The sequence below is a fragment of the Aspergillus fumigatus genome, chromosome 2 (genome assembly GCF_000002655.1).
Source record: "Aspergillus fumigatus Af293 chromosome 2, whole genome shotgun sequence".
NCBI classification, from domain to species: Eukaryota; Fungi; Ascomycota; class Eurotiomycetes; order Eurotiales; family Aspergillaceae; genus Aspergillus; species Aspergillus fumigatus.
In genome coordinates this window covers 3443646-3460819 of record NC_007195.1, presented here as the reverse complement: position 1 = coordinate 3460819, position 17174 = coordinate 3443646, and the positions used below count along the sequence as shown (strand labels likewise).

At 49.7% G+C, this 17174-nt stretch overlaps 5 protein-coding genes across 5 annotated transcripts; 3 read left to right on the top strand and 2 right to left on the bottom strand.

Annotated features, from left to right (window-relative positions):
• Nucleotide 1: 1 nt before the first annotated feature.
• AFUA_2G13400 (serine incorporator domain-containing protein) lies at nt 2-2001 on the bottom strand. The gene is made up of 4 exons (XM_077804188.1): nt 1817-2001; nt 1684-1763; nt 1013-1601; nt 2-951 (listed from the first exon to the last, which is right to left on the bottom strand). Exons 1-4 carry the CDS (start codon nt 1865-1867, stop codon nt 235-237), a joined length of 1437 nt encoding a protein of 478 aa, XP_077660350.1. The 5' UTR covers nt 1868-2001; the 3' UTR covers nt 2-234.
• Nucleotides 2002-2141: 140 nt separating this feature from the next.
• On the top strand, nt 2142-4694 carry AFUA_2G13390 (uncharacterized protein). The gene is made up of 8 exons (XM_077804187.1): nt 2142-2593; nt 2657-2728; nt 2789-2921; nt 2985-3089; nt 3142-3769; nt 3837-3852; nt 3904-4021; nt 4083-4694. The coding sequence occupies exons 1-8, from the start codon at nt 2513-2515 to the stop codon at nt 4568-4570; spliced, it is 1641 nt and encodes a 546-aa protein (XP_077660349.1). The 5' UTR covers nt 2142-2512; the 3' UTR covers nt 4571-4694.
• Nucleotides 4695-4797: 103 nt separating this feature from the next.
• On the bottom strand, nt 4798-7654 carry AFUA_2G13380 (putative GATA transcription factor (AreB)). Its single transcript, XM_750578.2, has 3 exons — nt 7288-7654; nt 6716-6904; nt 4798-6618 (listed from the first exon to the last, which is right to left on the bottom strand). The coding sequence occupies exons 1-3, from the start codon at nt 7387-7389 to the stop codon at nt 5893-5895; spliced, it is 1017 nt and encodes a 338-aa protein (XP_755671.2). The 5' UTR covers nt 7390-7654; the 3' UTR covers nt 4798-5892.
• A 1924-nt stretch (nt 7655-9578) lies between these two features.
• On the top strand, nt 9579-12385 carry AFUA_2G13370 (1-phosphatidylinositol 4-kinase LSB6). Its single transcript, XM_077804186.1, has 2 exons — nt 9579-11389; nt 11444-12385. Exons 1-2 carry the CDS (start codon nt 9887-9889, stop codon nt 12293-12295), a joined length of 2355 nt encoding a protein of 784 aa, XP_077660348.1. The 5' UTR covers nt 9579-9886; the 3' UTR covers nt 12296-12385.
• A 341-nt stretch (nt 12386-12726) lies between these two features.
• Nucleotides 12727-16772, top strand: AFUA_2G13360 (DEAD/DEAH box helicase; the record flags this gene model as incomplete). The annotated part of the gene is made up of 2 exons (XM_077804185.1): nt 12727-13929; nt 13993-16772. Exons 1-2 carry the CDS (start codon nt 13170-13172, stop codon nt 16770-16772), a joined length of 3540 nt encoding a protein of 1179 aa, XP_077660347.1. The 5' UTR covers nt 12727-13169.
• Nucleotides 16773-17174: the final 402 nt, after the last annotated feature.

The following is a 17174-nucleotide window of genomic DNA, read 5'->3' as shown; positions in this document are numbered from 1 at the left end:
CCTTCACAGTCGTGTGACTACAGAGAATTCCCCAAGTTTGACTACAGAGGTCATCTGACAAAATGATTATCTGGCTATTCTCTTCTTGCCTCTAATGCTCGAAGACGATCAACAAGGGAGCAATTCCTATACTTATAACGCAAAACGAGTGAAATGCGGATGCACATGTGCTCAGACGCCAAACTCCCAAACGAAATCATCCAACCAATGAACGAGGAAGCAACACCCTTCCACCTAATAAATATCGAAGCGATCGGGAAGAAGGACGGGGGCAATCAATGTCCACAAGTAGATCGCATAGCACACCCAAGCGCTGATGATCTTCACCCAGCTAGCCCAGTATGTTCTGCCCACGGGCGCGAAGTCCTCTGTGGTCTCAGGATCCAGACGCTGGGTCAGTAGGGTAGCTACCCAAGTCGTAGCCAAGAAAAAGATAATGTGGAAAAGAGAGTAGTTGTATTGCGTCGAGCCCCTCTCGTCGTCCTGGGTATTATACTCATCGGACTCATCATCACTCTCGTCCAATGCGCTAGCCGGCAAACTACCGCTCTCCACAGCAGCACGAAGAGCCTCGGCACGCATCTCACGGCGACTGGGCTGCTGAGTGACGAGCCCATGCTCGTTGTCGTCTGTTCTCAACTGCGCGTACTGGCCATGGGCGGCTTGAGACCCTAACATAAGACTTTGGGTGGCGGCACGGGTCGTGGTATATGCGATAGTCGCCATGGTGACGATGGCACCCAGAACGACGGTGGCCGTTCGCGTGCCTCGGGCGCGGATCAGAGGGTTGCATTGGCGGTCATCGGGTTCCATGGAAACGGCAGACATAGTCAAGTACGTGCAATAAACCGTCACCATTGCCGCTTGCGCCAACCCGGCCCGAGGATTATGTTCCTGCACCACAGGTTGAACGGATACAACCGAGATGATGAGAAAGACGATGAGGTTGATCTGCGAAGTCGTATGAGCTGAGTTCATGGTACTCTTCTGGTTCGTCTGGTGGGATACTCACCGTGATAGCTGCTTGATTCATAGAACAGTGCTTCTTAGCGAAGAACACATACATCAGCACGGTCATCGCAATCGATGCAATGTACATGCCGAGCGTTGAGCCGATGAGCAGTCCGCGCCACAGCCGAGAATCATTGTCCTCAATCTTCTGCAGGCAGAGTTCAGCCCACGAATGCGCCAGATCCACCAGAAGAATGAGCCCAAGGAGCAGGAAGAGCATCGCACAGAAGAAAGCGATGTAATGACCGTATACGAGGAAGAATGACTCCGGGATGAAGAACGACGTCACGACGAGGGCAATCCATAAGATGACCTTGGGGCCCCAGAAACCATTTTGCAGAACAGCCCGACCATTCCTGGACGATTTCACGCCAAGCAACATTAGAGCGAGAATGAGATGGAAGAGGCCGAGACCGAAGTTGATACGATGTACCGCCACCCAACCATGACACTCTTTCCCATCGCACCGTATTTCCATGTAATCTAGCGTCATATGCTCCAACTTCTTCAGCGCCCATGGTGTGAGCATTATCCAGGAAACAATCGAATTGATCAAGAGAATGAATGCATAAGCGATTCGTGTCATCATACTGTTTGATCCGGCGAACAAGGCGTCAGCGACTCACTGATTCTCCACAGTCTTTTGAACCGAAATCAACACGGAAACATTACCTATTCTGAAACTTTCCGCACGCACTGCAAGCCGCCGAACATGTTGCAGCTCCACAGCACGAAGTTGCGACAGTGATGAGCTACTCCAGGTGTCAGTGGACCTATCTGAACGCCTCCACAAGTGACAACGTACCGTACTGGCGCTGGGGATAGCCAGCAGAGGCAAGGATAATAGAGCTCCCATGTTGTCGTAACCTTTGAGACTGTATTAGGTGTCCCAAATCGAAGATGGCCTTCAAATCGAATGATAAGATGAAAGGGTTGCGATACAGCTCGAGGTGGCTGCGACCAGGCGGCTGGAATTGGAGAAGAGATGCTGCTATCGTCATACTGCCTATCAGGTGACCAGCCTATCGCCCTCATGCCTGAGGCCACAAAGAGTCATGTGACAGTACACGTAAGCTCAGGTTATCGGAGATAACAAACGATTAGAACGTTCTGACGACAGCCATACCTAGATTGGTAGGCCGTAGTCAAGTGTTCACACTTCCGGCCACTCGATCTTGCCTCCAGACTCAAACTGTTTCGCTCATTATTATCACTTTCATCATCTCTCTACTTCGGCTACTTTCTTTGTCCCTAGTTCTGATTGTCTAATCACATTTACCAGACAGTTCACTGGCATGAACTTGCTCTGGCTTGTCTGTTGACTATAGCTATTTCTTGGCGATTGCCCTCCCAACTCCTATCCATATCGCAGGCTGTCCCTTGACATCTGTGATCTGGTGGATGTCTGCCCCTTACATCGGCAGAAAATATCCGGAGACTTCCTTTACAAATCTCATGTTTTAAAGTCGAGTTTCGACTGACAGTGCGCCGATTGATAGCGATGACGGGCTCAATTCATCAGTCAAGGCGGATAATATCCGTTATTGCTGGGACACTCGCGGCACTTGCCTGCGGTACTAATGTATGATCCGTCTCTCAAAAGCATTATCGTAGAGTATATGCCAATTGCTGAGTTCTCGAACAGTATGCATATTCCGCATGGGAACCTCAATTTGCAGATCGGATGAAGCTCTCATCAACGGAGAGTAATCTCATCGTAAGCAATCCCGCCTGCATTTTACTCAACTCATAAAACACCCAATCTCACTTCTTTCAGGGTGCCGCAGGTAATCTGGGCATGTATGCGTCAGGAATCCCTTTGGGGTTATTAACAGACGCTCGAGGACCACGGCTTACGACAATCTTGGGAGCTATCACGCTCGGTGTTGGGTATTACCCAATCTATCAAGGTACAGACTTTGATCTTCGTTCAGTGGTGACCTTATGACTGATGTATCATTGGTTGAAAACAGCATATGTGCATGGAGAGGGTTCGTTGGGTGTGACAATGTTGTCGTTTTTCTCTTTTCTTACTGGCTTCGGAAGCTGTTCGTCCTTTTCTGCATCTATTAAGACAGGTATGTATAAAGAACAAGTATGGTCAACTGTGGTACTGATCACGGGAAACAGCGGCTTCCAACTTCCCTGATCATCGAGGCACAGCAACTGCGTTCCCCCTGGCAGCATTTGGCCTGAGCGCCTTCTTCTGGTCCACCGTGTCTGCGGTTATCTTCAAGGACGACACGGGAAAATTCCTTCTTCTCTTGGCCCTAGGAACCTTCTTATTAAACCTTGTCGCTATACCATTTCTCCGTGTCCTGCCACCCCGTGGCCCATACCAGCCTTTGTCGCATATGGGGGACACTATCGTCGAATCCCGGCCGTTGCGTACTACTAGGTCCACTGAACTACGATCTTCTTATCAAGAAGAGTTTGATGAAGCAGGTACGCAAAGTTCTAGTATCTTTGAATCACAGCCCCACGCGCACGCTCGGTCACCCTCACACGCCTCGGATTCCCGCCATCATCATGTCAATAGCCTCGACTCCGACGAGACATCTTCGTTGGTGTCTAAACCGACCTCGAGGCTGTCTCGAGATGCCCTGGATGGATTTCGCGCAGATGAAGACCTGCCTCATGTGACTCTCAACTCACCTCACCCAGATGTTAGAGGCTTGGCGATGCTGCCGAAAGTAGAGTTCTGGCAACTCTTCCTCACAATGGCGCTTCTTTCTGGAATTGGATTAATGACTATCAAGTTGGTTCCCTTCCCTAGCCTCGTTCTTCCAACCTTAAGCTCAATACTAATCCTACCATTTTACTAGTAATATTGGCAACAGTGTAAGGTACCTCGTGCTACTGCCCAAACGCTTTTTCTCTAACGTCTTGTAGGCCAAAGCTCTCTGGCAACATTACGATGACAGTGCGAGCTCCCAGTTCATTCATCAGCGACAGGTCATGCATGTTTCCATCTTGTCCTTTGGCAACTTCATTGGCCGCCTCTTGAGTGGTATGTCTCCGCTCATCTATCCATAGAACTACTCAAAGACTATATTTAACCTTATCTGCAGGCATTGGGTCCGACATGCTAGTCAAGAAGTTGAACATGTCCCGATTTTGGTGCTTGTTCATTTCTGCAACTGTCTTCACGGGAACACAACTTGCGGGAGCCGCGATCTCGAACCCTAATCAGTTGGTTGTAGTTTCGGGGTGCACGGGCGTCGCATACGGATTTCTTTTCGGTGTCTTCCCATCGCTGGTAGCCCATACATTCGGGATTGGAGGTCTCTCTCAGAACTGGGGTGTAATGACCCTTGCACCGGTCCTGAGTGGTAACCTTTTCAACCTAATCTACGGCACTATCTATGATAAACACTCAATCATTGCCCCCGACGGCGAGCGAGACTGCCCAGACGGCTTGGCCTGTTATCAAGGGGCCTACTACACGACTTTCTTCTCTGGCGTTGCCGGAATCGTCGTGTGCCTGTGGAGTATCTGGCGCGAGCATCAGATTCACCAAGCTTTTCACAGAAAAGTCGAACATGACCGTCTCGCTTGATAGCCTGCAAAATTTGAAGCAGGTCAACATTTCTCTTGAGCGACGTCCAAGCTTCGCGTGACGTCGCTCCTAGTACCCTTCCTGACATTCTTTAATCTTTTTTTTCTTTTTTTCTTTTTTTTTTCTTCTTTTCTTCTTTTCTTCTTTTCTTCTTTTCTTCTTTTCTTCTTTTCTTCTTTTCTTCTTTTCTTCTTTTCTTCTTTTCTTCTTTTCGTCTTTTTTTTTTTGATCCTGTGAGTTTCTGGGGCGGTTATATAGACGGTGAGGCTTAGAGCGCGTCTTTTTACATCTTGCCTTCATTTTTTCTGCTTCATCTCAGCACGATTTTTGACACCTATACTTGCTTCATGCTATTGCCCCCTTTCTGAACCGGTTCAGATACCCGTCGCAAATCAATGTACATACGCCTCGGATCTTTCCTTTAACTACCAAGTTCCCATTGATATCGAAGTATAGTCCAAAGCTGTACGAACTGTGGGTAGATCGTATATTTATCGGCAACACCCACATCCTAACTGACCAAGGAGACTGTTTTCGTCAACTGATTAGAAGAAGTTATCGAAGAACTAATAGTACACTGGAAGAAGAAAAAATAGCAAACATGGAAGAAGTCATCAATCGCCAAAGCTGGGAGTCTTCGGCATTTCCGCTACCCAAAAAGACAGGCAATTCCCTTGAGCAAGAAAAATGGAGAAGCAAAAAGACATGGTAACATGAAGGGGAAAGGCGATGAACGCAGGCCACAGACTGTATCATCCCTGCTTTCGCTCTGGGGATGACGAAAGCAAAACGATGTGCGATTGAGGCACCGAAGGAATTGGATAGCGTGTCCTGCACTCCTACCCCGACCGTCACTCATTTTCGACCTATACCTGATTCTCCCTCAGATGACGAAGAGACTAGGCTCTGGGAATATAAATCAACATATTGATTGCGGTGGAAATAATTAGCAGACATAGTAGTGTTCGCGATTTGCTCCTTTTTTCTTTTCCACTTTTGGGACCTTTAATTTTTCAAGCATTGTTCGCTCCGCGAAGTGCTTGTTTTACTTTTTAAAGATTCGGGGGGAGATCGTCCTCGACAAAGAACTTCGGATAGACCGCCCGAAGAACGAGCCAAGAAGTAGACAACGAGGATGTGGATGGATAACACAGATATTAGGTTGATCCGACCTATATCCAGCCAACGAAAATACTCGTAAAGGGTATCAAGAAAGTTCAGGGAAGTCTCAGATGTAGCAAGATGGGTGTACTTTTTATGGCTGGAGGTTTTGCAAAGGTCGGTGCCACGCTTTCCATGAAAGGTTTGACCAGGTCCCTGGATTATATGCTCTTTGGCGACTTCGTTGGTGAGGCTGAGGACTGTTCTACCATGTCGGACAACCTTATCTTTTTGGACAGGGGTTCGCCGGGGCTGTCGTTGTTCGCCGAATTGTTCGAGTTGGCTTGGTCGGCTAACTGCCGCTCAAGGTCACTCACACGCCGTTTGAGCTCTTCTTCTCGACGCTGCGCTTCTTCGAGAGACCGGCGAAGACGTGCTTCCGAATCTCGGACGATCATCTCGGACCGGCGTGCGGTCGCGTCGCTCTGTTCGAGCTCCGCAACGCGGCCCCGAAAAAGCCCGTTGATGAGTTCCAGTTCGCTCACGCGCGTCTTCAATGATGCATTTGCTGCAAGAAGTCCCTCGTATGTCTGCGGTGCATCGGCATGACGATCTACCGCTGCAGAAGAGGTCGATGTCGGAGACGGTTGATGCAGCTGAAGGGAGGGGAGGCCATTGGGTTGATTCAAAGTATGGTCGGCGAGGGTGACACTGTCGAACATGTGCTGGGGCGCAATGTTCGAGGTGTGTTGATGTTGATGTTGTTGTTGTTGTTGCAAGGCAGAAACTCCGGGAGTATCAGTCCGGGACACTGGTGAATTAGACCGATCCGAATGGCCGGGCGACGCCTTTCGCGATGCGCGACGATAACCCTGCGATCCCAAAGGTGGTGTGCCGTCTTCGGACCTCGAGGTCGGAAGGCCATTCGCATCTACGGCACTGCTTGACTGGAATAACGCGATGTTAGAATCCAGCAATCCTTATCTGCACAAGGCCAGGGTACGATGACAAGATAAGAAAATTTTTTAGTCATCCAAGACTCACCTTACGCTTAGGGCCTTGACCGGCGGTCTTGACTCTATTGCGACTCTTGATCACATCTGTCTTGAGGCTTATCGGACGAGGTCTGCCATGCAATTTGAGGAACAAGCCACAAGCGTTGCAAAGGACCGAGCCGAGTTCGTCTCTTCGCCAGAGCGGCGTGGTCGAGGTACCACAATTCTGGCAGACAGGCTGTAATTGAGGGCGCTTCTGGTCAGTCAAGGTTGTCGCCATAATTTTATGAGATTGCGAAAAGTGCGAAAAAGTGACTGAGGAAGAGGAGAATGGGTGGGAATGAAAGGCCTGATAGTGGATGGATTGGGAGGGAAGATGTACGATGATGGGGTGATAAGATCGGGAGAGATTTGATGATAAGAAACTGGCAGAAGCGGGTGGTGTGCGGGTGCTGCAATGCCAAGACCGCAGATAACAGAGAGTGAGAAAATCAGCAGGGATAAAAAAGGGCAGGGAGAAGCAATAATGAACGCAGATAAGGGTGGAATCCACACATGCGATAAGAACAAACACGCTGTCGATAGTAATTATTATAATGAATTGACTGCTAAGTCACTTACTGGATTATTGCCTTGTCCACCAGTCATGGCTGCGGGGGATGAAGTTGCATAAGTCATATTGGCCATGGCTAAATTTGCATCGCTGTTGGAGGCACTAAGCATGTAAGATCTTGTCAGCAAAGATAACCCAACTGCCTGTGATATTGTACCTGCAACCTTCCCTTTTCAACCCGGGATCGACGCAAGAATGATTTGCAAGAGAAGAAAGATTACAATGGAAACCGTAGAGGAAAGGGGAATTAAAGAGACATCCAACTTCCAGTATGTACAATACCCTTGTCTTTGTCCAAGAAAAGGACCCGAAGGCAACTTTATCGCAGGATATTGGAAAAGGCGAACATACCGCAGATTGGATGTTGGAGCAGACGCGACTGATGCCAGCGCAGATAGACCCGGAAGAGAAGGACCAAGAGAGTTGGGGCCTGGGAAACCGCTCCCAATCCCGTTGCAGGTGTCAAGGCTATAGTTTGATTGCTCTAAGTAGCACAGATCAGTCCTAATATCGACCAATTTTGAAAAATTTCGGCGACGCACCCGCTATAGCATCCGCTCCCGGCTGCTGAGTCGTAGATTGATCGTCAATGGAAGTAGAACGGTTGTAGCTGGCAAGATCGTGGGTCTGGGGAGCAGGCGGAGAGGCAGGATGGAGGGCTGGGTCGATGGGCGACGCCCGGAAAAGAATTGAAGCCACCGTGTAGGGAGTAGTGGAGATTTGCTATAAATTCGGTCTATGTCGACCGAATTGCAGATGGTGGAGGCAGGGAAGAGGAGATCGGGTGTGCTGATGGGTTGTATGCGTCTATCGGAGAGTTTCTCGTGCCAGTAACGCAGGGAGTCCAGCCTCGTCGGGAAAGGGGAATGGATGAGGTGAAATGTCTTTCAGATCCTCGGAGAAGCAGAAATTATACAAAAACGAACTGACAGATGAGCTCGTAGCTTTTTCCTGATTTTGTAAACAGGAAATGGTCGGGGAACGAAAGATCTCAGACGAGTGTGTGCCAAGGTGCACCCAACGAGGACGACGAAGGAGAGACAGGCAAAAGAGCGACGACAAATCACTATAAAAGAATCCGTGAGAGCAGATTGGAACTGGAAGGAAGATGGTATGAAGACAAGAATAAGAGGACCTCCTACAGGGAAGAGTTACACGAGACGGTGGAAATCCAGAGAGGAAGTGGGTAGTATTATCGGAACTGCTATCTAGCCTATCGCGCGTCTCGAAGGCTATCGATTATTTATCGCAATCACTTTTCGGGACAGTTGCTTGGCAAAATACACCTTTCAATTAATCGTTGAGTGTTGTAAAGCTATCATTACTGATACTCGTCTGCGCCTTCTGGGCTTTTCCTCCGGACCAATGTCCTGTCTGGTGTGTTCGGTATATCCAAACCTAGGTTTAGTGTACTTCAATTTTTACTTCGGATCATGAACGTGGATGGACGGCTTGGAAAGGCACTTCTTACATCGAAAAACATTAGAGCTATTGCTCATCAACGCAGCATGCAGGGCATGCCAACCTAGGATAAGAAGCGAGGGCCCAGATGGTAACGATGTTATTATTCATGCCCCTGCGTTCCCCTTTCTCCCACATGTTTGCAGGGGCGCATAACCTCAGCTCGAAACTATGCGTACACTCGAGCAATGAATGAGCTACATTGAAATCCCTTGATCATTCCTGGAGATCCAGAATGAAATGGCTCCGGCTTTGGCCCTGACATGGTGCGAAATGTAGGAATGAATTGATATTCCAGAATAGAAGGTGCCTCGATCTTTGAAGCATCAAGGTATCGAGGCATCAAGGCATCGAGGCAGCATACTCCATCCTCTGTGTCACGGGCTTACAACATGCTTTAAGCGCACATACGATCCTTTCCCCAGTTTGAGTGGCTTCATAAGACATCCTTTCGCGTCAGAAGTCAACAAACTTGAGACTGACCAAGTGTTCCTGTAAAGGTCATGAGTAGATAGCATTCAGACCCCTTGTCTCTGCTCACTTCAGTGTAGAGGAAACTGAAATACTGGCTGGAAATGTAGTATGGACTGTACAAAGTGACACTCGGTGCAACATCTCCCTTAGTTTCCAGTTTTTAATACAATACTTCATCAAGGTCACTACATACCTGCGGTAGCAATCGAGGTGACTACCTATCTACTTACTTTTGTTATCCTAGCTTAACTGCTGACTGGTTGTCTCTAATTTCAGGGGTTTTGTTTAAGCTCTTCTGCAAGTGGAGCTACACGGGATAGGCTTGTGGCGGTGCAGTACTGTAATTTTATTCCAGCTGTGGCTGACTCAGGCTGGATTGGTCCCTGATTTGTAACCATACGGTAAACCAATTGTTCATCCAAAGGATCATCGCGGCGGCGATCCAACGAGACTAAACTCCAGGTAACCCTTTTCTTCCTTCTCGACTGCATCAGTAGAGTTACTAATGCCTTGAGTGTCTTTAATCTTGTCTTTCTTTCTTTCATTCTTGTCCTTTCTATTCTCTTCTATTGTTCTAGACTTTCGTGTTTCTTTTTCTTCCTCGCTTTTCTGCTTCAGATGAGCCCAACGCGGTTTGCCTCCCGGGCTTGCTGAGACAAATCTACCTCCATCATGCCTAAAAATCGCCCCGCGACGTCCGGTTATGCCCGTCTTGCTCAGGAGGAAGAAGATAGATCGAACGATGCATACTATTATTCGGAGGATGAGGATGATTTGCACGGCCCTTCCGGTACGATATCGCAATCCGCCTCACGATACGCCCCGATCTCCGCTCGAGCCCAGATGACTCCTGCCTTCTCTTCGCCACCAGGACACCGACGGAGATCAAGTGGACACTACCCCCGTGGGCGCCGAAACTCTGGCGTCGACATTAAGGCCATCAATGCGCGTCTCGAGCGTTGGGCCGAGGACTTTGCTTCAAAATTCAAGATCAACAGAGTCAAAGGGAAGACACTGGAAGAAGAGAAACTTGAGATCTACCATTCTGTTTTCCAACCACCAGATGGTGTCAGACCGATTTCTGCTGAAGCTCTCGAGTCGGAGGAAGTTGAACGGGCGCAGCGACAAGCGCGAGAGGAATTTGAGGCCGTTGTTGAAAGTGTCCGTACCGCCATTGAGTTGGGGGTGCATCCTCGAATGATATCCCAGGGTAGCTCGGGAAGTTATTTTGCCCGCAACAGTGAAGGGAAGATTGTAGGCGTCTTCAAGCCAAAGGATGAGGAGCCTTACGCATCTCGCAATCCGAAATGGACCAAGTGGCTACACAGGAACTTATTCCCCTGCTTCTTTGGCCGTGCATGCTTGATCCCTAATCTTTCGTATGTCTCAGAGGCTGCAGCATATGTTCTCGACTCTCGATTACGGACCAACCTCGTTCCATACACCGATATTGTATATCTATCCTCGAAATCTTTCTACTACGACTTCTGGGATCGACGAAAGGCTTGGATGGGCAAGAAACCGCTTCCTCCAAAGGCAGGTAGCTTCCAGGTTTTCTTGAAGGGTTACAAGGATGCGAACCTCTTTCTGCGCGATCATCCCTGGCCAGACCAGACCAACACTGGGTTTCGTGCCGAGGACGCTCCAAAGCGTAAGAAGCGACCTTGGAACGAGGCTTGTCGTCCGTCGGGGATACACTCGGACGATGAAGACGAGGACGATGAAAACAACTATGCGTCATCTCCAGCGCCGCGGGACGAGAGTGGGGAGCGACGCTTTTACTGGACTGAACAGCTGAAGCAATCCTTCAGAGAGGAATTGGAGAAACTGGTTATTTTGGACTATATCATGCGCAATACCGATCGTGGGTTGGACAACTGGATGATCAAAATCGACTGGAAGACAGAGGACGTTTCTATTGTTGCCGAGCCGCCCAAGTCCAACGGGAGACAACAGGACGACGATGATGACGAGCACATGCCTCCAGCTCGTCCTGTTTCCACCAGTCCTGGGAGGACTGGCACCGCATCCGCATCCTATCCGTATAGACGGCATGAGACTATGGTTGCAGTGAGTCGCACTGGAACACCGCTCAATTCAACGGAGCCACAGGCGACTATTCAGATCGGGGCTATCGACAACAGTCTGTCGTGGCCGTGGAAGCATCCGGATGCCGTAAGTTATATTGTCTTCCCCCGTCTTCAGCTAAGATTTGCTAATTTGACACAGTGGCGAAGCTTCCCTTTTGGCTGGCTGTTTCTCCCTGTTTCTCTAATCGGCCAGCCCTTCTCTCAGAAGACCAGGGACCATTTCTTACCACTTCTAACATCCACAGCCTGGTGGAGTGGGACGCAGATGGCACTTCGGCGTGTCTTTTCGCAAGACGCCGATTTTAAGGAGAGCATGTTCGCAAGGCAGATTGCAGTCATGAAGGGACAAGCCTGGAATGTCGTTGAAACTTTGAAGCATCCGGACCATGGCCCCTTGGAACTGACGCGAAGGACTAGAGTCTGTGTATGGGATGATTTGGTAGATGTTCCGGTCGCTATCCCCCTTCGTGGACAGCCATCCACCGATGCTCAAAAGCGTAAGATGAGGCGCTATGACAGTGACGACCGACATGACGATTACGATCCAGACAATGAGGAAATGGACATTGGCGCTGCCATGTCTCTGCCGTCGCAACCACAACATGACCTTTTAGGCCTTCATTCCCCTCCGAGCGAGCTCCCGAATCCGAATCGATTTGAGCTTTCGCGCGGCCGAGAACATGAGGAGGGGCCAACGCAGGATCGTAGCCCCGTCACACTAGGCCGTGACAGTGTTGATGGTCTTGGTCTTGGTAGAGACACGGATCGGAATTGGGCTCCTCTCCCTCCCAGACCCGACCACAAACGTCATCGCAAACAGAGCTCCATGTCAAGTGCGCATGGTCACGCGCAATTTGTCTGGGGCAGTGACGACCTCGAAGGCGACCTCGGCTATGCAGCTGCTGAGGGTATGGAAGGGAACCAACGCAAGGTCATTGTTGAGCGGCTAGAAGCTGTGAAGAGCAAAAACCCCGTCTTTACTTGGTGCTAACTGTAACCAATCTTTTTTCATCGCGCTAAACACCCTTCCTCCTTCACCTTGTCCTTCCGGAGAATCCTTCGCTTTCGGATCTCCTTACCCCCCCCCCCCCCTTCCCCCCCCCTTCTTCTTCTGTTTAGACCTAAAACCACCTCCATCATCACTTTAACATTACTTCCTCTCTCAATTAGCGTTGTTTTTCTTGGCAATCTGGGATGAGATGTCCTTGTGCTGCAAGAGGCAGCATTGGCCTGGGAGAAATCTTAGTTGTATATAGAATTTGCGCCGGCTCCTCGGTTAATACTCCTATCTTGAGGATATGGTCGGATGTGTACGTGACAGGCAATGTAGCATATAATGAGACTAATATTAAGATGATACCAATAACTCAGTCCTTCAATGCTAGGTGGATTTTCTAGGTGTCTGTGAGGTGAAGTGACGGTGTGCTGCAGGTGAGGCTGCTTTGATAAGCCCTGTCTTATCGGCGCCTTGGCATGCGCGATATGCGATCGAGGGAGAAACACCAGTATGAGTGAGGTCATGGCCTACCGTTGCTCAAGCATCCTTCTGCTTCTTCTCTCTCTTCGGATAGAGCCTCTTGACGATCTGAGACTCAGTTGGCTATGGGTGGATGCTGACAAGACTCTTGTCGGGATTCTTTTCCATGCTTTGCTAACGCTTTTCCTCTCTCATTCTCCACATCCCAAGTCATATGCCCTTCTTATCCCCTCTTCGCATACGTGCTCCGCAACCTGTATCTAGCTCTATGTTCACCAACCCTCCTGGAATCTTCTATCCCGGACTGGACTTGGCTAGTGTACCCAGAACAACGATCTGCCCTCCCGTTTGAGAGGCTCGGACACCCGCATAGGCGGAAGAACGGACTATGGCGTCCCACGCCGCCATGCTCCTGGATCCCAAGGCCTACAGAAAACAACTTCAGAAGAATGGTAACGACCCAGAGATTTCATATGCGTCGCCAGATTCCCACATAAGCGCGCAGAATGAAGCGCCTGATGAACCCTTGTTTTTCTTCCCATCATCCAGTCGATGCTCCTCTCCGCCAGAGGACCCCGAGTACTTGGATCCAAATGACTTACTTGTCGACGGAACAGGCCAGCAAAGTACCAGCGCATCACCTCGTAGTGCCCCAACGACTGCCGCGCCAGCTGGGACAGTTTCCGCTGCACATCAGCTTCTCAACCCGCAGCGCCGCCAACGGTCATCCAAGGTCAGTCCGAAATCGAACTCGGGGTCGCAGACGGAGTCGGTCCGATCGCAAGAAGAGGGCAGTGCGAGCTCATCGCCACGCCGGCCAGCCAGGAATGGGCCTGCACCAGAGATTGAGTTTATGAGCGCACAGTCCGAGGACGATAATGACTGGAAACGGAACTCGGATCACCTCGATAGTGACGTTGAAGCGCGCCACGCCAGCCTCATCGAGGATATGTACGGGGTGGAGAAACGGGTCCACCAGCCTTACAAAAAGATCAAAAGGGAGAATGACAAGGAAGCATCGAAGACAGGCAGGAATGGGCCGATTACCATCACCGGGGACACTCAGTTGGGCAAATATATGAAAGAGGACAAGGGGAAGTCTGATTATTCCTCCCCGGCGACACCAAGTGTGGTTGATCTGACCATCGGTGAGAAAATATCCTACGGTTCTGAGATTATTGATGATTGTATGCTGACAGGGTCATGCACAGATTCGACTGGTGCTACTAATGATGACGACGACTTGCAGGTCACCGGGTCGAACAATCTCAGTGTCCAGCGGGTATGCTATGGAAAGGTGGATAATGCGATGATACAAGCACAAATTGTGCCCAAACCTGCTGCACAAAATATCTTTGGCGACTCGGCGCACGATTGGCCTTCAATAAAGCTGGGCGTACATAGACACCCAGATCGGAACAGCTACAGAATTGATGTTTCGGATCCGCATGGGAAGATCTTTGGTGCAGTTGACGCGAAAACTGCAGCTGTGATTGTCCCATTGCTCGACTCGCAGGCTCTCAAAGTTGACATGACAGCGCGATTAGACGTTCGCAGAAGGCTGCCTGGTGAAATGCCATGGGCCCCCTGCTCTGCTCTCTATAGAGCGTCGATCAATCTCTACGGTCTGAGGAAAGATGCTGAGCTGGTTGGCAAGCACCTCGGGCAGCACAATGTTTGGCTTGGGACACCGTTCTCTGTTGAACAAGGAGTACCAGTGTTCAATCCGCATGCTGAGCGGCGGCGAGCTCAGGCGGCCTCCTTCTTACCATCAATAGCTGCGAGGGGCCGAACGGGTGTTAGCTACGAGGTTCGGACCGCGGAAGAGGTCAACGATGCGGTCATGAAGATGTTCGATCAGCTTCAGAGCGCGCAGAATCTTCCGGAAATGGAGCCCCCGGATTCGGTGTTGACGCCACTCCTCCGCCATCAAAAGCAAGCTCTATGGTTCATGACTGAGAAAGAGAAGCCACGCAAGTTTGGTCCCAAAGAGGAGGATAACAATTCCCTTTGGAGGATAGAATATCGCGCAAATGGGGTCAAGCGGTATCGCGAAATCATCAGCGGCATTGTCCTCGACGAAGAGCCGCCTCAGAGCTTAGGAGGCTTATTAGCAGATATGATGGGTCTTGGAAAGACATTGAGCATTCTTTCGCTCGTTGTTTCCTCTTTGCATCAGGCTCATGAATGGGCGACGAAAATACCGGAGCCCGACATTGTGCGAAGCCTACCTGGTATTCGCAACTGCAAGACCACTCTTTTAGTCGTTCCTCTCAGTACTGTCAACAACTGGGTTTCACAGATCAAAGAGCATTTGAAGGAAAATGCCATCTCATACTACGTGTTCCACGGCTCCTCCAGAACCAACGATGTGGACGAACTGTCGAGCTACGACGTGGTGATCACAACCTACAGCATTGTGCTATCCGAACTGTCTCAGAGAGGATCCAAGCGGGGCGTAAGTCCTTTGACGAAGATGAATTTGTTTCGTATTGTTTTGGACGAAGCGCACAACATCCGAGAGCAAAGTGCTGCCCAGACGCAAGCAATATTCAAGCTAAACGCTCAGCGACGCTGGTCCGTGACCGGTACTCCCATCCAGAATCGCCTTGAAGACCTTCTTTCCGTTACCAAGTTTCTTGGATTGGTCCCCTACGATGATCGAGCCCGATTTGGCATGCATATTCTTAGTCGGTTCAAGACAGGTGACGCGACAGTTCTCGCAAGCTTGCGTGTGCTCGTTGACTCCTTTACTCTACGTCGGGTCAAAGATAAGATTGACATTCCTCCTCGGCATGACAAGATTATCACGCTCGAGTTCTCTGAAAAGGAGAAGCAGCTGCATGAATTCTTCCGGAAGGAGTCTAATGTCATGATGAGGGTGATTGCAGGAGAGGACAAGACGAAGATGAAGGGACGAATGTACCATCATATTCTCAAAGCAATGATGATCTTGCGACAGATCAGTGCACACGGCAAAGAGCTTCTCGATAGCGATGATCGTCGGCGGATCAAAGGAATTAGCGTGCAGGACGCGATTGATCTCGAAGAAGGAACGGGCCAATCTGCCGGTGTGATTGACAGGAAGGCGTACGAGATGTTCAATCTCATGCAGGAATCGTCGGCCGACGCATGTGCCATGTGTGGCAAGCGGTTGGAAGAGCCCGGATCGGACACTGGTGTGACGGATCGAAAAGCTCCAATGGCGATAGTGCTACCATGCTTTGACGTAGTTTGTCCCGACTGCTTCTCCGGATGGAAACAAGTTTTTGATGGTCACGTCGAACCTACGAATACAATAAAATGCCAGGTTTGTGACGGTTGGATCCCTATCTCGTATTCGACCATCACTGTCGAAGGACTTGAGGAGTACTTGACGGAGCACGAACAAGCAAAGCAGAGCCGAAGGCAACCCAAAACCCTTGGCGAGTACGAAGGACCACACACGAAGACCAAGGCGCTTTTGGCTCATCTCTCCGAATCTGCAGAGGAGAGCAAGAGACTAAACGCTGAGCCCCCAATCAAGAGCGTGGTATTCTCGGCCTGGACCTCTCATCTTGACTTGATCGAGATTGCATTGAAAGATCGTGGCATGACGGGATTCACACGCTTAGACGGGACTATGTCGCTCGCAGCTCGTAACAAAGCTCTAGAGGATTTCCATACCAACGACAACACCACTATCTTACTAGCCACGATCGGTGCTGGCGGTGTCGGATTGAACTTGACTTCTGCTTCGAAAGTGTATATCATGGAACCTCAGTATAATCCTGCAGCTGTGGCCCAGGCGATCGATCGGGTGCACCGACTGGGTCAAACGCGCGAGGTGACCACAGTTCAGTTTATCATGAAGGGGAGTATAGAGGAGAAGATCTTCGAGCTTGCCAAGAAGAAGCAACAGTTGGCAGACATGAGCATGAACCGTGGCAAACTCGACAAGAAAGAAATTCAGGAGCAGCGGATGAGAGAATATAGAAGTCTCTTCAAATGATCCGCCTTTGTGATTTGCAGTGGCTTTCTCTTTGACCTGGACAGCAAGGAGGATGGATTTTGATACCCGAACATTGGATTTTGGCGTTTGACAGTTACCCTGGGCTTCGTTTCATGTTTCTCTTTCTGCAGTCTTTCATTTTTGCATATGCGCTGTGGAAAAAGAAGCTACACACCATTCTGCAGACGCATAGACGCGTCCCTTGAGGGAAGATATACAGGACACTACACAAGACGGCTGGACGCAGGTCCTCATTTTTCATGGTAATGGTCATTTTCTTTTGATGCTATACACTGGGCGGACGGGCGCGGGATCATAAAGACATACACTTTTGGTACTCTAGCATTGAATCATACATCTTCTCATAACCGATTGGTATACCTGTTCATATGTGGCGTAGAG

Excerpts from the sequence above, each read along its gene's own strand:
- AFUA_2G13370 (XM_077804186.1), top strand. The coding sequence starts at position 9,887 with ATGCCTAAAAATCGCCCCGCGACGTCCGGTTATGCCCGTCTTGCTCAG. Across the intron at positions 11,390-11,443 it reads CGTGGAAGCATCCGGATGCC|TGGCGAAGCTTCCCTTTTGG; the intron begins GTAAGTTATATT and ends AATTTGACACAG.
- AFUA_2G13380 (XM_750578.2), bottom strand. The coding sequence starts at position 7,389 with ATGCTTAGTGCCTCCAACAGCGATGCAAATTTAGCCATGGCCAATATG. Across the intron at positions 6,905-7,287 it reads GTGGACAAGGCAATAATCCA|CCTGTCTGCCAGAATTGTGG; the intron begins GTAAGTGACTTA and ends CCTCAATTACAG. Across the intron at positions 6,619-6,715 it reads GTCAAGGCCCTAAGCGTAAG|TCAAGCAGTGCCGTAGATGC; the intron begins GTGAGTCTTGGA and ends GCGTTATTCCAG.
- AFUA_2G13390 (XM_077804187.1), top strand. The coding sequence starts at position 2,513 with ATGACGGGCTCAATTCATCAGTCAAGGCGGATAATATCCGTTATTGCT. Across the intron at positions 2,594-2,656 it reads CACTTGCCTGCGGTACTAAT|TATGCATATTCCGCATGGGA; the intron begins GTATGATCCGTC and ends GTTCTCGAACAG. Across the intron at positions 3,090-3,141 it reads TTCTGCATCTATTAAGACAG|CGGCTTCCAACTTCCCTGAT; the intron begins GTATGTATAAAG and ends CACGGGAAACAG.
- AFUA_2G13400 (XM_077804188.1), bottom strand. The coding sequence starts at position 1,867 with ATGGGAGCTCTATTATCCTTGCCTCTGCTGGCTATCCCCAGCGCCAGT. Across the intron at positions 1,764-1,816 it reads CTATCCCCAGCGCCAGTACG|CTCATCACTGTCGCAACTTC; the intron begins GTACGTTGTCAC and ends CACCTGGAGTAG. Across the intron at positions 1,602-1,683 it reads TGCGGAAAGTTTCAGAATAG|TATGATGACACGAATCGCTT; the intron begins GTAATGTTTCCG and ends CGGATCAAACAG.